Source organism: Alternaria atra (genome assembly GCF_907166805.1).
Source record: "Alternaria atra isolate CS162 genome assembly, contig: 21, whole genome shotgun sequence".
In the NCBI taxonomy this organism is placed as follows: Eukaryota; Fungi; Ascomycota; class Dothideomycetes; order Pleosporales; family Pleosporaceae; genus Alternaria; species Alternaria atra.
In genome coordinates this window covers 2206638-2224791 of record NW_025091319.1, presented here as the reverse complement: position 1 = coordinate 2224791, position 18154 = coordinate 2206638, and the positions used below count along the sequence as shown (strand labels likewise).

The following is an 18154-nucleotide window of genomic DNA, read 5'->3' as shown; positions in this document are numbered from 1 at the left end:
AGTGCGAGGTAAGGAAGGAGCGTATAGGGTGGGAGGATGTGCAGAGTATAAGCAATACAATCTGCAGGTGTGTGCAGAGGGCAATGTAGCAGTTTGTAACAGTCCAGTAATTGTCAGGAGAGCCAAGACTGGATCGCTCGCCTCGCAGATCTCACCACCCGCAGCTAATGGTGGCGAGACCGGCATTTTTGCCCTTCCACCTCCGAGACCGAGATGCAACAACGAAATCTCAGTCTGCGGAAAGGAGATGCAATTTCCCATCGCCTGGCAATTGCCGTAGTACTTTCTCATTGGCCACGGCCCTTTCTAGCGCTCTTTCATGTGCCCATAGTCGGATCACCCTTTGGTTTTGTCCGACTAACTGCGGCCGTGACATGTCAACGTCCCAGGATCACATGCAATTTTGTATTCGTCCATGTGCTTCACGGCTACCATGACTAGGACACATTTCATCTGCATGTACTAAAATCTTCAAACTGCCCTGGGATAGAGTATCGGAGGACATCTTCGTCGCCGCAAAGATGGCTGACAACGCCGCCTATCTCAGCAACACCAAACAACCTGGCTAATCGATGTTGGGTATTTTATTAGGATATCTCAATGAGTCTACCATCAAACAAGCCACCACCACATCGGCCCGCCGTTTTGAATGCACTCGGGTGGACGCCAATGACAGGCTGTGAGGCTGTCCGTCAGCCTTGCTGAACCCTTGTCTGCCAGGGGCAGGAACACGACATTGCGTCACTGACCGTTACCAAGTCGCGACTCCTTCACAGCTACCAACAGCAGCCAATGCTTCGGCGTGTGCCTTGATTATGGTGCAGGGCCCTGGCCCTTGACCTCACCACCATTTCCAGTCTTACCTTCGAAACTCTTACAACCTCAAGCACATCTACATACCTTTACGACGACGCTCAGCAGGTCTATATCCTCGCATCCTATACCTAGCAATAATTCCTTACTACGAGCACTTGTCCTATGATTGCGCATTCGCCCTGCGCAGTCACAGCCCATCATGTCTACTTTCAGGTTCAGCAGGGATCATACCCGGCCTGTAAACCACTTGTCTATCGCTCAACTATGCACTGTACTGTGCCTGGGCGCGCTACCTATGGCCAACGCTTTTCACCACATGGCACAGAAGGCACCTTGGAAAGCCAATCGAAGGAAGCTGGACATTACCCCCCTGCTGGTGACCAATCGCTGTCCTGAGACCATCTGGCCTGGCATCTCGACGCAGTCTGGCACAGGGCCTGGCGAGAACGGCTTCAAGCTTGAACCTGGGGAGACAAAGAATCAGACTGTATCAGAGGACTGGCAGGGTCGTGTGTGGGGTAGAACAAATTGTACCTTCAACAGCGACGGCAGTGCTGCCGAATCGGGTCGTGGGAAGGCTTGCACATCTGGCGACTGCAATGGCGCCTTGAATTGTCAAGTTGGGGTATGTTACTACTTTCTATGCTGATATACCGCTGACTTGGATGTAGGGAGACGTACCTGTTTCGCTTGCCGAGTTCACGTTAGACGCCGGAGATGGACACACATACTACGACATCTCGCTTGTCGATGGCTACAATGTACCCATGGCAATCGTACTGCAGCCACTCGAGAATATCACACTCGACGACATCCCCCCGAACCTCACGAACCCGTCATGCCAGGGCACAGACGGGCTCCTAGCTCCGCGGGGCTACAATCCCTATCCCGAATACCCCGACTTCCTACGCACGAACACCTCGTACCCACTATCCTTTGACCAGAAGGTGGACGAGAATAAGATCTCCAAGTGGTGTCCATGGGATTTGCAACAGAACCCTCCAGAGAAACCTGGCGATGGCGTATACCCGTATCCTGACGACAACATTCAGAGGCCACAGTTCAATCCTTGCTTCTCCGCATGCGCAAAGAACAATCGACCCGAAGATTGCTGTACAGGGGAATACAACTCCGCTAGTATGTGTAAGCCGAGCGAGTATTCCAAAAACGTAAAGGCAGTCTGCCCAGATGCGTACAGCTTTGGTACGTGATCGACCCAGCATGTAATGAATGGAGCCAGACTAATAACCACAACAGCGTTTGACGATCAAACCTCCACCTTCATCATCCCCTCTGGTGCCGGGTTTGAAGTGGTCTTCTGTCCCGGTGCGCGTTCGACGACGATCCTTTCAACGAGCCGAGACGAAATGCTTCAGTTGGCGCAGCAAGGGAGAGTCGACAAACAAGCTACGATGATGATGAAGTCTAGGAATGATATGGTAAGGAGAAGCGCTGCATCGAGAACCACACGGCTAGACGGTACTACGTTCGCGTTGGTTCTGGTTGTGATGGCTGTGGCTTCGGCTTCACATTTATAGTAGCAGGATAGTAGTTGCGCTTTGTCATTCATGGGATTCGGGTATCTCATTATTGCTGTTGTCTGATGGTTGGATAGTCGTACATGGGCTAGTGGTGGAAGCCTTGCAGGAGTTTCAGTTTTATACCCCTTCGTCTTTGTTCCAATTAACTCTTGAGCGTCTAGTTCAATGATTTCCTCCCAACCGTTTCTCTCAACGTAAAAGAGTCGTATGCAGTGAGGATTACGTTGTGGGCAAGCTAACGGTGTGACAAAGTCTATATCATCAGACTTTAGACCTACACGTTTCAGATAGCCGGAAGTTGCTCAATTTTCTATTGGTAGATCAACCATTGTGAGGTGCTACACGTCGGTAAAAGCCTACATACTCAGGAACCTGAAGTCAGTTTGGGCTGGGATACCCCACGTTGCGTGGGGCTGGACCACCCGGAACACTGCCGTCGCGCCTACAGTGTCTTACCCAACTTCTCCATACGACACGGAAGAACGAACACCGATCGCATCTTGCAATTCACCGTCTGTACCTGCACCTCGTGGCCTTCTGACGGCTGAACTGCGGCTCAGGGCCATATCTTCCGACGTCAGATCCACAATAGGCGGTCCACTAGCCGTCTTGGGCGCGGAGCAGCCTCTCCGCATACCCCTTATGGATCACATCATGGTGCTACGAACCGCTCGATGGAGCTCAACGCGGCACCACATGCTCCGGCCAAGTCAATTGTCTGATTTAGTATGGTAGAGGATGCTCAGTCGTCATTCAAGAAGAAAGGGCATCCCTGGTGGTGCTGCTTACCCCGCTCATTGGTAGTCTCAGGCAGCGACTTTTGAAGGCTGGCAGAAGATTCGGTCGGTCACTACCATCTCGAACTTCATTCACCATGGCGAAAGCACAAGCTCTGAGTGTCCACGTGTTGTCAAAGAGTTGGACCTTCAAGCAGGCTGATGATACTGGTGATGATGGCTGGATGTCGGTCAAAAAGGTTCCGACTAATGTTCACTTGGACTTGATGGACCATGACAAGTATGTTCTGATATTCCAAGGATCGCAAACGTTTGACAGAAACTGATAGATGAGTTAGAATTCCGGATCCCTTTCTGGGCTTCAACGAGCTTGAAGCAGAGTGGGTGGCAGACAAGGTTTGGACATACAAAGTCGAGCTGCCCAAGGTACAGGAAGCAAAGGAGGGCATTGCACACGTACTAGCATTTGACGGCTTGGACACCTTCGCTACCGTCAAGCTTAACGGAGAGACTATCCTCAAGAGCGACAACATGTTTATCCCGCATCGCCTTGACGTGACCAAGAGGCTCAACTCTGAGGGCACGAACACTTTGGAGATCGACTTTGCATCTGCCCGGCTCGAGGCCATTAAGATTCAGGAAAAGTACCCAGATCATAAATGGGTTGGATTCAACGGCGACATGTCAAGGCTTGCTGTGAGGAAAGCTCAATACCACTGGGGCTGGGACTGGGGACCAATTTTGAACACGTGCGGTCCGTGGCGCGAAGTACGGCTGGAAACTTATCAGGCAAGAGCCAAAGACTTGAGGGTCGACTACAACCTTGACGATAGCCTGAAATCGGTCCAAGGAACTATCTCTGCCGCAATCGAGGGAGCTTCTGCAGACAGCGTTAGCTTTGATGTTTTCGATGGAGATCAACGAGTCTTCAGAGAGACTGCAAAAATCAGTGACGGCGTGGTCAAAGTGGATTTTCATGTCAACAGTCCGAAGCTATGGTACCCTCATGGTTATGGCGAGCAGCCCTTGTACACCATCACTGCAACGGTTCTCGCGAATGGAGCGGAAGTACATCAAACATCACGCCGAACAGGATTCCGGAAAGGCGAGCTCATCCAGGAACCAGATGCTATTGGTAAGAGCTTCTACTTCCGCGTCAATGGCGTTGATGTGTTCTGTGGCGGCTCGGACTGGATCCCCGCCGACTCTTTCACTCCACGTGTAACCGAAGAGAAATACCGTAAATGGCTCGAGATGATGGTTGATGGCTATCAAATAATGATCAGAATATGGGGTGGCGGCATCTGGGAAGAAGACATCTTCTACGACATCTGCGATGAACTTGGTGTCCTGGTGTGGCAAGATTTCATGTTTGGATGCGGCAATTATCCCGCCTTTCCGGACATCTTGCGATCAATCAAGGAAGAGTGCACCGCCAACGTCACCAGGCTGCGACATCACCCTTCCATCATCATCTATGCGGGAAACAATGAGGACTACCAGGTGCAGGAGTCGTATGGCCTGACTTACGATTACGAGGACAAGAACCCGGAGAACTGGCTCAAGACTGACTTTCCCGCTCGATATATTTATGAAAAGGTAGGTGCGCGTCGTATGCAAGGAAATACAATTAAGCTCACAATAAGCTTTACAGTTACTGCCCGACGTTGTTGCGGCGGAAAGCCCACATGTGCCATACCATCCTGGGTCACCATGGGGCGACGGCCTTAAGACATCAAACCCCACAGTGGGTGACATGCATCAATGGAACGGTAATAATCTCCACATTGCTTCACATATAGTATACTTACGATGCATGCAGTATGGCATGGCACACAGGAAAAATACCAGATTTTCGACACCCTCGGCGGCCGCTTCAATAGCGAATTTGGCATGGAAGCATTTCCTCATATCGACACCATCAAGTACTATTGCACCGACCCCTCGCAATTATACCCGCAAAGCCACATGCTTGATTTCCACAACAAGGCGGACGGACATGAGCGGAGGATAGCCACGTATTTGGTGGAAAACTTCCGCACCAAGACTGATCTAGAGGTATGTGCCGTCCGACGGTTACCCGGTTCATGGTCGGGAACTATGACCAAGTGGGCCGCAATATAGCCGGTAAAGGCACTAACAGCGAATAGTCGTTCATCCACCTTACACAGCTGTCCCAAGCCGAAGCACTAATGTTCGGCTACAGGGGCTGGAGGCGCCAGTGGGGTCAAAACAGGCATTGTGGTGGTGCACTCGTCTGGCAACTCAACGATTGCTGGCCAGTAACTTCATGGTCCATTGTCGATTACTTCCAACGCAAGAAACCGGCTTACTATGCTATGCGCAGAGTCCTTGCGCCCATCGCTGTCGCAGTCAAACGGGCGCACTTTGATTGGAGTGTAGTGCATGCCAGAGTGCCCAAGACCAGCGACTACGAAGTCTGGGTTGCGAGTCAGAAGCTGGAAGAAGTGGTAGCAACCGTTGAATTACGGTATATTAGCGTTGAGAGCGGCAAGGAGATTAAGGAGAAGATCACCCAGAAGGACATCAGACTCATACCGAACGGAACGACCGACGTCCTCTCAGGTACGATCGACAACCGGAACGAGGAGCCGCACGTCCTAGCCGTACGCATATGGGTTGATGGCGAAATCGTGTCCCGCGACGTCGATTGGCCACAGCCTCTCAAGTATCTGGACTTCAAGGACCGTGGCTTGGAAGTCACACCAAAGGGCGAGACTATTGTGGTCAAGGCTCAGAAACCGACAAAAGGTCTTGTCTTTGAAGAGCGCTCAGGTGTTCTTGTACACGACAGTGCTATCGATGTAGTCCCTGGCGATGAGCAGATCATCAAGGTAAGGGGCTTGGGTAAGCAGGATGAGCCGTTGAGGTGGACATACTTGGGCAAAGATTAGGTGTCAGCTCGAAGGATTCAGAATGTGGAGTTGCTTGTATGGATTGGAAGCAGGATGACCACGTTGTGGGACCATGACATGTGATTGCAAGTACATGTAGTTAGAGGTATCTCCAGCGCACGCTGACGCGCAAGTACAACAAGTCCTTGATCATCAACAGCGTCGACTAGCTCATCGGCACGAGTTCGTATGGTGTGACATAAACTTTGCGACACGGTCATTATAGGCAAGGACCAGAAGAATGGGATTGCGCTGCGTAATAGCCAGGCATTGTCGAGTAGAGTTTGGACCGAGGGGTATATGTGAGGCTGCTATAGGTCCATCGTCATGTATCCGCCAAGCCTCTGATATGAAAGTGTCTATCGAACATGCTGAGTTTCCAGGGCTAATTAAATGGCGTTGCCCGGCGCTTCACGGTATTGGCTGGAACTGTCCTGCATGGGGTAGAGGGGTGCAGGCAGATGCAACCTAGCCGCATGCCATCACGCAAAGCCGGTTCGCAGCCAGCACGCAGCAGCGTTCGGTGGGTTTTTGTGCTTCTCGGCACAGGCTGGGTCGTGACCCGGAAGCTGGTATAGGCTTTTTGAATGGTGACATGTCGGCAGAAGGCGCTGGTAGCGAATATGCCGCATGCTCACCCTTCGTTTTCGCCTGTAACGCGGCTTGCCTGCAATGACATCCTTCATAGGTCGGGAGCCACTCACCCGAAAGCATGTGTTCGACATTAGGGTCTGCGATTTAGGTTCGCAGCGCACCACCTTCCCCAGAGTCGCACACCCACATGTCACGTCTCTAACGTAGGCACGCCATCCATGGCCGTCGGCGCCCATGCGATCGAGGACGCGCGCTGCTTGATCGTGGCGGGAAGGATGATCCGCTCTCGCTGAAACGACGTGCAGTAGTGCTGCCGCAGGCATAGCAGCGAAAAAAAGGTTGCTTCATGTCAGTCGACCAGCATAGCGCTCTAAAACGGCAACGCCGTGCGCGATCTCTTCTGGAACCCTTTTCGAAGCCGCCGGCAGCGGCACGCTCCATCTTTACTCCAATTTCGCTTGGCCCCCTCCCCTCGCGAAAGACGCAATCCTTTCCCGTCCGCCCGTCTCAACGGCCGCGCATGCCCTTCTTTTTTTCTCCTCTCTCTCTCTCGCTCCACCAGTCAGCCCTGTTGCATGCAAACAGGGGTGCTGTGGGCTATAATGCGGGGATTATACCCTCTCGAATGTCCACTCTGGAATGCCCTTTTGTCGCTCCGGCCCTGCGACTTGCTACTAGCTTCCGCGCCGAGTATACCACAAGCTTCTGCAGGATTATGACGGCACATGCCTGGGAACCAGACGCACCTACGTTACGTTTTGCCTCCGTGCATCTTATTTGATTCAGGCTGCAGATGGTATGCGTTGCTCAAACTGCACTACCGAGCGTCTCTGATATATCGATCCCGGTTCGTCGACCTCTAGTTCCGATTCTTGTTATATTGGTCCAGGGACGTACCACTGGTACTTTGTACCATCATTCTGGTTATCACCTTCTTGCCACGACATATTTGACCGACTCTCCTCCTTGACCTGGCACCTGGATGCAGGGTCGTCTGACACTTCTGGTCTGAAATTCCTATCCTTTCTCGAGTTGTGGCTTTGAAGCACGTTGCCGACATACCACCGGGGTCACCGCAACATGTTTCATACCTTCCAGTCGTCCGTGGGGATGCGGTCACCCGGAGCAGACAGCGACAGTGCGGGGAAACCATCACGACCACCAGGCTCAAGACGAATATCGACCAGCAACGCGTGTGTCGAATGCAGGCGACGCAAGATTCGATGTGACGGTTCACAACCCTGTGGGCAGTGCCAATGGTACCAACACCCTGAGGCATGCGGCTATTCGAAGCCTGCGCAACGAGTTGTGCCTAGCAGAAAGTGAGCATTCTAGAACGCCGTCAGAACGGATCGGGCTAATTAGTTTGGTAGACTAGTCGACAAGCTTTCCAATAACATCGAACAGTATAAGACCATTTTGACAAAGTTGTATGGGGTGAAGAACCTGGAATCGCTAGCTAGTCTTCCACGCGAGGAACTGCTAGAACTAGCTCTTTCCTCTACTGCGATTCACTCGACGACATCACCATCGGCAGCAGACTCGCAAGCGTTGTCAGATGTCCAAGCTGGATCTGATGGAGCCGAAAGCTTGGAAGCACTCGAGCAGGCTCCACCCGAAGATCCTTACTGGGATGAGGCACGGAAGCACCAGCTCCGTGTCCAAGGCATCTCCGACGATGTGAACGGACTATCAATGTCTGTCGACCGCCTATCCTCCTATGTTGGCATCTCTTCCATCACAGCGGCGCTAAAGGTTATCGTACGATGCGCACCTCAGGCGCGTTCGCTCATCGCACACAATAGTCAAGAGACTGCGCTACCAAGCCGCGCAGGGTCTCCGCCACCGGAGCTAGCAGACAGCAGACCCGATGCCTTACCGCCTCCTGAGCATGGCCAACAGCTGATTGAGAGCTACTTCGATCGCGTACATCCTTTCTGCCCCATGATTGATGAGCGCAAGTTTTGGTCCACGTTCTTGTACGGCAACCGTAAGGACTCGGCATGGCTGGCACTACTGAACATGGTCTTCGCATTGGGATCGCTTGCCTCTCTAGCTGCAGACAACGAAGCACACTATGTCTACTTCAATCGATCTCGGCAGCACTTGTCTCTCGAATCATTCGGAAGCGGTAATCTAGAAGTCCTCCAGGCCTTGGCTATTATGAGTGGATACTACATGCACTATCTCAACCGCCCAAACGAAGCACACTCCCTAATGGGTGGTACACTTCGTATGGCTACCGCGCTAGGTTTGCATCGCGAGTACTCGGAACGTAGTGATGCAAGTAGGCAATTCATGGCACCGGGTGAGGAAGACTCCATCTCCCCGGAGATGAGGCGACGTATTTGGTGGAGTTTGTTTTGCCTGGATTCTTGGGCATCTACTACGACGGGACGACCTTCGCTGGGTAGGATGGGGCCTTCCATCACTGTTTTGAGACCTGGCACGGCTGTGAACACTGTAAGACTCCTTGAAGACTGCTGCAGTCAATGCTTGCTGATATTACCAACAGTCCCAGGCCATACCGCCACCCAATAGCCCTCAGTACATTGAACAGCTTAAGATCCTTCCTCTGGTCCACGCCTCAGCATTCTGTCAGATCGCTACCAGGATACAGGACCGACTCGTTGAGTCTCCACTCCTTTCCCCCGCAGAAACGGCTAGCTACGATGCACAGATTCTGAAGTGGCACGAAGAGCTTCCATCGATCCTCTCAAACCCTGACGAGCCGAGTCCAGAGTTCCTTCGGCGAACCAGACTGGTTATGAAGTGGCGTTTTCAGAACATCCGTATCATCCTCCATCGACCAATCCTCCTCACCGCAGCACTTCGACGCTCTCCTTGGGTCGCACTCAGCGCGGACGAAAAGCTCGCAGTGGGCAAATGTCGACTCATCGCCTGCAAGACGATCGAAGAGATTAGTCAAGAATGTATGCCCGATCTCATTTCAGGTTGGAACGCAGTATGGTTCTGCTTCCAAGCATGCATGGTACCCCTCGTCTCCTTGTTCAGCGACACAAGCATACCAGAAGAGGTCGAGAAGTGGAAGGCCAGTATCGAAACAGCACTGGCGTTCTTCGAAACAGTCAAAGACTGGAGTATCGCAGCAAAGCGAAGCGGCGATGCAGTCACCCGCCTCTACGCCGCCTACAAAACAAACGTATCAACGCTATCCCGTCAGTCTCAGGCCGCTATGCCACACATATCCCATCCCCAACAATACCAACAACAACAAACACACCCGCAAACCCACACACACTTCGCCGTTCCTGGTACCTCCGCCGCGCCAACTATGCTCAATACCCATGCCGTCTACACTCAACAGCAACATCCCGCCGCATTCGGCCACTATAACCCAGCGACACCTACCTGGGCCAATGCCGGCAACGATCCGACGATTTTAAACAACTTCTGGGACGATATGATGTGGGATACAAATCTACCCGATATGCTAGAGAATCCTTTTGGACTCACAGGGGAGTATGAGTATGCGGGTGCGGCGCAGGATTCTGGAGCGCAGGGGCGTGTTGGATGCATGGGAACTAAAGAAGACATTAAGGAGTGTTACGGTAACGCTCTTGTCGATCTGTCAGTATCCAATGTCCGAGTTTGGATCTGATTAGCCTTCTCTCGATATATAGCACATGCAGCATGCGCGGTGTTCGAGGCTGTACCCTCCTAGCGTTGGAACGCAGGTCCGCGTTTGCGCAGCACATATGCGCTGTTAGTCTTGACGAAGACGCACCAAGGCGAATTTGTGCGACCGACGATACCGGAGCCGACCAGACGACGCATAGCCACAGGGCTATCATGTCGCGACTCGATGGCATATATAAAAGCTGCCAAAAAGAAACAGCAATCTACAACAGCCGGCAGTGAAACCGAACACGTGGAATATCCTGCACATGGACTGCCCTTTACCCCCCCTGGTTTCATATACACACACACATGGAAATCCAGGATTCAGGCTACTGTTCGGAGCAAAGGATGATTGGCACGGGTTATAGATGGATCAGCGGCTTCTGGAATTGTTCTCCCGAAACCGGTTCACTTGTTTCTCTTGTCAATCGACCACATCCTTACATGGTTATATGAATGGAAAGCAAGGCTGGCCGGCATCGCGAGAGCATCGAGGCGGATCCGCATGTGGGTATCACTTTTTTCCTTTCTGCACTTTCGCTGCGTTTGCCTGCATCAATCTCGCATATTTCACCCCTCTTCTATGTTACATCACAGCCTAAGCCCTGTACTTGCTATGTCCTTTTACCCCCAACTCTGCATCGCTCCTATTTCACCCTTTCACCGGTCTGCAGATACATGTACCGCATACGTGGTTAGATTTTCTTCATTCACTCGCTATTATAGACAGGGGGTGAGCATTATTATACCCCGGATTCTGGTGGTGGCTAAATAGGCGCAACGCTGATCGCATGCCAGGTCATGCATGCAGGGTGAAACGTAGTTAGACATAGACATGAACGCATACATCATTTCCGTTCGCTTAAGACTAGAATAGGTTTATTGTGATGAATGTCAGAGAGGGCTTAACAGTGAACATATACCCCTCTTAGCTGTTGCGTGGTTGCATGATCACTCATGTACTCCACATCTTGCTGCGCGACAATGTGTTTAGCCTAAGGAGTTGTGCATGCGAACGTGGACTTCACAACGACACGTCGGACTCACAGTCGCGCAGTGGCGGAGTACGAGTACCTGGATAGTTTTGCGACCATTTCTGTTGTTATGTACTGAACAGCCCAAAGAAACGACGGGTGCATGTACATTACCGTTACACGATACCATCAGTCTGGACTACACCAACACGACGGTCCTAACACTTCTCCCTGCGCGATCCGACATCAAGTACCAAGTCCACAGCGGGGGATAAGTCTATCTTGGTTGCTTGTCCTACAAGAAAAATGCTTAACCGACATGTATGCTTATCGGTGAGTGTGCGCGGGTTCTGTTCTCTTGATGACACGATACATGCAGGGTTAACAATCCATGTTGGAAGGAATCGAGAGAAACGTGACGCACGTGGTACTAGGGGTTGCGAAACAGGACAGGCGAGGCGAGGCGGGGATGGGGATGGGGATGGGGATGGCCGATGACGGAATGCTGCGACGCGGCGCGGGTCTTATCGATTAGGCATCTTGGATTGCAAGTGCTCCACATGCGCGAGTGCGGGGACCTGAGGGAGGCTTTGTACCATGGTTGCGGAAATGGAGTGGCATGTGACAAATGAACCATAGATGCTGAGTTTGGATCGAGTCCACCTAGGTTTGTCCGTATGTATGTTTTGACAAGGACAAATTTGTGCAAAAGTAATCGTGAAGATGAATAAAGTTGCACCTAACCTTCCAGCCGCCGCGCACGCCTTCCCCACGTGCATCTCGCAAGCTTGGCCGACAAGCCGTCGATCGCAACCATGGAGCTTGGCTATCTATCCTTCGGACCTACTCCATCGCCGCCACCTTGGTCATCCAGGTGAAGGGAGTGCGATAATCGCATCCTCAGTACCTCTTCTTCCACATCAACGCGCGGATTGGTAAATTATCGCAACAATGTCAGAGCCAGATCTCCACCGCGCTATATCCATGAAACCCCACCCCTTCCATACACATCCCGACCGCATCGAACGCACATCAAGTCCCCACCACCACGTCCACCTCAATGCCAGTGGCAGCAGCAGCACGCAACCCACACACGGTCATGCAGACTCGACAATCCGCAAAAATGATGCTAGCAGTACCGCCGTTGAAACCACGGCTCCTACCACTGACCGCGACCCTGTAGCTCGCCACGTCCCCGTACGCCACAGCAGCTACCACGAAGACATCGAATCACAATCCCCGCCCTCCTATACTCCTGACAACGATCCATACTCGCTGTCGTCAGCTATAAAACCAGAATCCGAGCTCGCCCTGATCCGTGCCAACACGTCGCGTAAACGCGATGGCTGTGGCCCCATCACCCTCAATACAAAAGCCCGCAGTGCAAAGAAGCTGGAAGAGTTCTACTCGGCGCAAAACGAAAACATCGAGAGGTTACTCAAACCTGTAGCCGAACACCGTGCCGCCGCAAAAGATGAAGACACGGCCAACCATCTCAAGTACAAAATCGCCGTCATCGGTTCCTTCGCCGCGAACATCATACTAGCCGTGTTGCAACTCTACGCTGCAGTCTCATCGGGTTCGCTGTCGCTGTTCACGACCATGGCGGATTCGCTCTTCGACCCCCTCTCCAACCTCACGTTAATCATGTGCAACCGCGCTGTCGCACGCGTCGATGCAAGGAAATTCCCCTCAGGGAAAGCAAGGATTGAGACCGCTGGCAACCTTTGTTTCTGCGCGCTTATGATTACCGTTTCGGTGGTTATCATTGTGGAATCTATTCGTACGGTCGCTGAACATTCTGGACCTGAAACCAACGACTTCTTTCTACCCAGCGTAATCGCTGTCAGCATTGCTTTTGCGACAAAATTCTCCTTATTCTTGTACTGCTGGGCTCTTCGGAACAAGTACTCCCAAGTCCGAATTCTATGGGAAGACCACCGTAACGACCTTTTCATTAATGGCTTCGGTGTCTTGACGTCTGTCGGTGGATCAAAGCTGAAATGGTGGTTGGATCCCATGGGCGCGATGATACTATCCGTCCTGATCATCTTCCTTTGGTCGAGAACAGCATACTCGGAGTTCCAACTTCTGATCGGCGTCACGGCTGATACAGCCATGTTGCAGCACATCACCTACATCTGTAAGTCTTTTCCGTCCTTTTATGCCCCACCAATCCATCCAGGAGGCGCCAGCCTTGCCATTCTCCTAGCACTCGCTAACGCTCATACCATAGCGATGACACATTCCCCCACCATCCTCCAAATAGACACCGTACGCGCCTACCACTCTGGTCCCCGCCTCATCGTCGAAGTAGACATCGTCATGGATCCTGAAGCTACGTTGCGTGCTACACATGATGTGGCTGAGGAACTTCAGATTAAGTTGGAGAGTCTGCCCGATGTGGAGAGAGCGTATGTTCATGTGGACTATGAGACGGATCATCGGCCGGAGCACTTTTTGAAGAAGGAGCTGTGAGGAGTGGAAGAGAGAGTTAGGACGGGGGAGGGGATGGATGAACGTGTGTGGGGGGGAAGAGAGAAGAACATCTGATTGGGTGAAGGAGGCGAAGAGAGGGGAAGCCAGAAATCCTGCTGAGCTTATTGAATCGACTATGCCTCTTTGCAGATACCACTTGGCACCCTTTCTTGTTTCATCTCCAATGCTACTATAATGGCACGCTTACAACCCGCCAGAATTACTCCGGGGTGTACATTCACGGTCGGGTACGTAAGTGACAAACTCAGAATTGCCTCCTACTACAATCCTGCCTAAGAGCCACTCTATCACATCCACAGTCGTCATTTAATTTCAGAGATCGGATACTAAAGTGCTGTGACTATATCTCCTAGACGACGAGATGACTGGTGGAAGCTGTAACTACTTGACAAAGTCTTGGTTGCCGGATTAATGGTGAAGTGAAGACTGTCCAGGCGTCGTTACGCGCAGCTTGCCCTTCACCAGATGCGCAGTGTCTGCACAACCAAATCACTGTCTGTTGGTCTTCATCGGTGAATCTTTTCGCAATTGTCCGTTTCTGAGCCATTGTATTCCTCGCTTGAACTCATTGTTTGACCCGCCCGACTTCACCTACGTCACATTCACAATTAACTCCGGTGGTCACCCAACATACCACGAGCAACTGACACATCCCAAAACAGTACCTGCCGCATACCACAGATAAATCGGACCGCTTTCGCCATTCGCACGCGATGCCGCCGTCAATCGTGCAACAGTTTGGCAACATGCTCTCCTCTCGCTGCTCGCTCGGAAAAGATGCGACGCAGTCACGCCGGCAGAAGGCCATACACGAGGAAGTCACTTATCCACGCGTCAGACTGGCACCAGATAGCAATTCATGTCTCAACCCGTCAATGTCTTACGAACATGTGCTGGTATGCGGTCACGTCATCGCAACACCGAGGCCCGATGAGCCATGTGCCCCTAACTGTCACCATGTCGCCAACAAGAGATCGCTGGAGAGGAAGGAGAAAGAGGCGCTCAAGATAACCAAGGCGTTAGATTTCTACTGTGATGCCTGTGTAGAGGCAGAGAACGAAGGTCTCATCCCCAAGGACATTACATCAACGGCGGCTGGCAAGTGAACACACAGTGGCGTCTGGTAACATTACTGAAATTACATAGAGCACATGCGCCTTGGAATGCGTCAAATCGAAGCGGAAAAACGCGGGAAGCAGAAGAACTTCCGCCAATGCTACATTGGCCTTAAGGTCACCTCAGTGCCCTGCCGTAGCGATGGTACAGTGAGCAGCCGATACACGCCAAGGACAAATCACCACCCTTTCGATACTGCAATCCCTCAGGCCGGCGAAAACTTCTTCGAAGATATGCTCGTCAACCCGTCGGAGGAGCTCAATCCGACCGGCGAATGTGGCGCGAGCGCATTCACGTTCACAGACCACACAGAGGTTGATAGCAGCCGTGTGAACCTCGGGGAAGGCGGAGCCAACTTCCTTCGGTTTGCGCAACTTATCGCACAAAAAAGAGGAAAAGCAGCTAGTAAGGCTCCATCTCGTCCCTCTCAGAGCAACACCCCTCTATCCCTCGGACAAAACCAAGATACAGCCTTACCTGTTTTTCCCCATCGGTCACGAAAGCGGCGTATCGTTATCGATGATGATGAAGACTACATGGACGCACTGGAAGATGAAGAAGATGTTCTTGGAAGACCGGCGAAACGACACAGGAAATCTACGATGACTACGCCCACGGCATCGGCTGCGAAGGAGAAGACAGGGCAACCTATGAAATCCACATACAGTACGCCTGTGGCACCGGCTGCAAAACCGAAGACTGGAAGGCCGACGAGGAAACGCTCCTAGATGAGAGTGTGGAGATCGATGTGTGTTGAAGGAGAAAGATCATCGGAGTGAGGACAGGATAGTGCTACGTGGTATCTGGGTGCAGCTGGTATTGGCGGTGATTGCGCCATGCAAAGCGGGTGTAGCGAGTTTTCACTCTGGCAGGTATTGAACAACATATGTATCATGATGCGTTCGACGCGAAAATTGATGGAGAGTTGTAGAAGAACGTTCGGGTGCAGTCTTGCTTCCACTCCACGTAATCTGCTGACTAACACACAAACTGCCTTCTACGAAAAAGCTTCTTCTTAACAAGTTGTACTGATCATCCCGGATGGAAGCATACATGACCGCCAATCCCCTCACTGAATCGACGTGAATTCCAGCAGGTACCTTCAGGGTGGGCTTTCACAACCCGCCCATGGCATACATTGACGCTACAGCCCAGAATCCAGCTCCGATACTAATGAGTAGTGCGATAGCTATGTACACGCATCTATCCCGCATTTGTTTCTAAGCAATTAGTTGCCCATCTGAGTCTTGTGCGAAGAAACCTAGTTCCGAATCGGGCGCGGTGCCCTCTTGTTGAACTTGTCGGATGAATAGGTCTGCGATTAAGTAGTCGCTTGCTGACATGGGAATGGATATGGAATCCGTATGTTTTAGGGAGCGTGAGATTGTGGTTGAAGATGTGATCGTGGAGAGCCGCGCATCTAGAGAGAGCATAAGAAAGGTAGTTGTAAGACTAGTGATTACGGTTTAAAAGCGAGAGCGAATTGGACTGGTAAGTGCTCTTTAATCTATGTACTTGATACTTTACCTCCTATCCCCAATGGCTGCTCATTTACTAATGGTACCCATTGCCCAAGGCCAGATACTCGGATGTTGTCCACATGTTTTCCAGACGCAGAGGCGATGGCCCTCCTGACAATATGTAGCGCTCGAGATCTTTCGGTGGCACATGTGGAATGTTTTCCAAAAACAGCGGCTCGCGAATATGTTGGCCATACTTCTTGACAGTCGCTGCAGCCTCTATCTCACTACCCACAACCCAAGCTCTGTCGTACCGAGGTATGGTCTCATCTGCAACAAGAATAAGACCAGATACGTCCACAGATCTAAGGCGTCTCCGGTGTGGAAATTCGAAGATTTGTATTGAATCCTCGATGAACGCCACGTTCACCAGGCGTAGTTTCACTGACAACTGAAGCATCTCCCGGACCGATGCTTTGTTCAGTTCGATGTTGATAAGGCTTAGTGTTTCGAGCGTAGAAACCCAGTTTGGATCAGCAAGACGACGCAATTTCGGTACACGCTGACCCCATAATTTCATCATATCAAGCGCGCCGTACTCTGCCAGCGACTTACCTGAGAAGGTCAGATGCCGTAAACGTCGAGAAACCAACGTACTGAGCATGGCGGCGGTGTCGCAGATTGCATCGAGAGTGGAAGGGTGGTTGGCGTGCACGCCTGACATACTGCCATCGTATTTATATTCGAGCGTAGTGATGTTCTTACACTGCAGCTCGCGAGTGCAAAGAGAAGTCGAGCCTGGTGCATTGAGGCTAAGCGAGATTGTCGTAAATCGCTCGCCCTGACAATGATCGAGGTACCTCGCCAACGAATAGAAGATGTCCATAGAATGCCTGACCTGAGCTTTCGCACATTCGTACCACAATTGGTAGCTTCCAGTGCGTTGGCCTGGCAAGGAATTCATGTCCCACGGTTGTATTCGGTCAGCCTGTAATCTTGGAGGCCAGTCGATAAATCTGCTTTCTGAAGCTAGCAAAGAGGGTATTATGAGTCGTCTGGTTATAGTCGGGGAATACATGCTGCGGCTTGGATGACAACAGAGTTCCTCCAAGTTGGTGAACTTCTTTAACCAACTGAAATCGTGGTCTCCCCACTACGAAGACTAAAGACACGGATTCGTCTCTCGATCGTGTGCGCATGGGCGATAAAACTCGGGGTCGTGATAGCTTAGGCCCGCAAACTTCCGCTCCGCAACTTCTAGTACTTGAGGCGCTGCATCTCTGTACACCAAAGCCTTCACGAGATTTGCTCGGACTGGATAGATGGCTTTCAGTACAGCGATGCTCTTTGGGTTGGGAGCAAAGCACACAGTGCGATAGATGTACTTTTGAAACTCCGGTGTGTTGCAGGCTCGACAAGTCAATAGGAAGGTGAGGATATCGCGGTAGCTTGACGTGTTGTTGCGGATTACGTGTTCTAGAACAATATCGAGGAGCTCGTTCGGAATGGGAAAGCGGCTGCGCACTGGTGTTGACGACGAGCAATTGTCGTCATGAAGTCGCACAAGCCGTGGCTGGCCAGTGATGCTAGCATGCTCAGCAACCACGCTGGTTGCTTCTGAAAAGATTCTGTCCATTATGGATGTGATGTAAGTGAGTATGGAGGTACTAGCCGAATTCGAGCAAAATATATATGGATAGCTGTTTTTGCGAGGCGCGTGTGGACTCCCACCAGGTGAACGAATTGCGTCGCGTGCCGCTCAGCTGTTGCCCAGGTGGTGCAGGCCTTGTGAGCGCCGAAAAGCCGTGTAGAGAAAAGGTCGTAGTGAAGTATAGAAATGTATGACCTCTTCTCCCCGAC

General features: G+C 51.7%; 6 protein-coding genes across 6 annotated transcripts; 4 read left to right on the top strand and 2 right to left on the bottom strand.

Moving 5' to 3' along the window:
- Nucleotides 1-1015: 1015 nt before the first annotated feature.
- ALTATR162_LOCUS1159 (uncharacterized protein) lies at nt 1016-2354 on the top strand (the record flags this gene model as incomplete). Its single annotated transcript, XM_043308754.1, has 3 exons — nt 1016-1441; nt 1488-2019; nt 2074-2354. The coding sequence occupies 3 exons, from the start codon at nt 1016-1018 to the stop codon at nt 2352-2354; spliced, it is 1239 nt and encodes a 412-aa protein (XP_043164689.1).
- An 877-nt stretch (nt 2355-3231) lies between these two features.
- Nucleotides 3232-10225, top strand: ALTATR162_LOCUS1158 (uncharacterized protein; the record flags this gene model as incomplete). Its single annotated transcript, XM_043308753.1, has 8 exons — nt 3232-3374; nt 3433-4693; nt 4749-4866; nt 4917-5152; nt 5245-5949; nt 7855-7925; nt 7977-9066; nt 9119-10225. 8 exons carry the CDS (start codon nt 3232-3234, stop codon nt 10223-10225), a joined length of 4731 nt encoding a protein of 1576 aa, XP_043164688.1.
- Nucleotides 10226-12170: 1945 nt separating this feature from the next.
- ALTATR162_LOCUS1157 (uncharacterized protein) lies at nt 12171-13697 on the top strand (the record flags this gene model as incomplete). The annotated part of the gene is made up of 1 exon (XM_043308752.1): nt 12171-13697. One exon carries the CDS (start codon nt 12171-12173, stop codon nt 13695-13697), a length of 1527 nt encoding a protein of 508 aa, XP_043164687.1.
- Nucleotides 13698-14869: 1172 nt separating this feature from the next.
- Nucleotides 14870-15562, top strand: ALTATR162_LOCUS1156 (uncharacterized protein; the record flags this gene model as incomplete). Its single annotated transcript, XM_043308751.1, has 1 exon — nt 14870-15562. The coding sequence occupies one exon, from the start codon at nt 14870-14872 to the stop codon at nt 15560-15562; it is 693 nt and encodes a 230-aa protein (XP_043164686.1).
- Nucleotides 15563-16388: 826 nt separating this feature from the next.
- On the bottom strand, nt 16389-17018 carry ALTATR162_LOCUS1155 (uncharacterized protein; the record flags this gene model as incomplete). Its single annotated transcript, XM_043308750.1, has 2 exons — nt 16389-16909; nt 16952-17018. The coding sequence occupies 2 exons, from the start codon at nt 17016-17018 to the stop codon at nt 16389-16391; spliced, it is 588 nt and encodes a 195-aa protein (XP_043164685.1).
- A 438-nt stretch (nt 17019-17456) lies between these two features.
- Nucleotides 17457-17930, bottom strand: ALTATR162_LOCUS1154 (uncharacterized protein; the record flags this gene model as incomplete). Its single annotated transcript, XM_043308749.1, has 1 exon — nt 17457-17930. One exon carries the CDS (start codon nt 17928-17930, stop codon nt 17457-17459), a length of 474 nt encoding a protein of 157 aa, XP_043164684.1.
- Between the last annotated feature and the right edge of the window lie 224 nt (nt 17931-18154).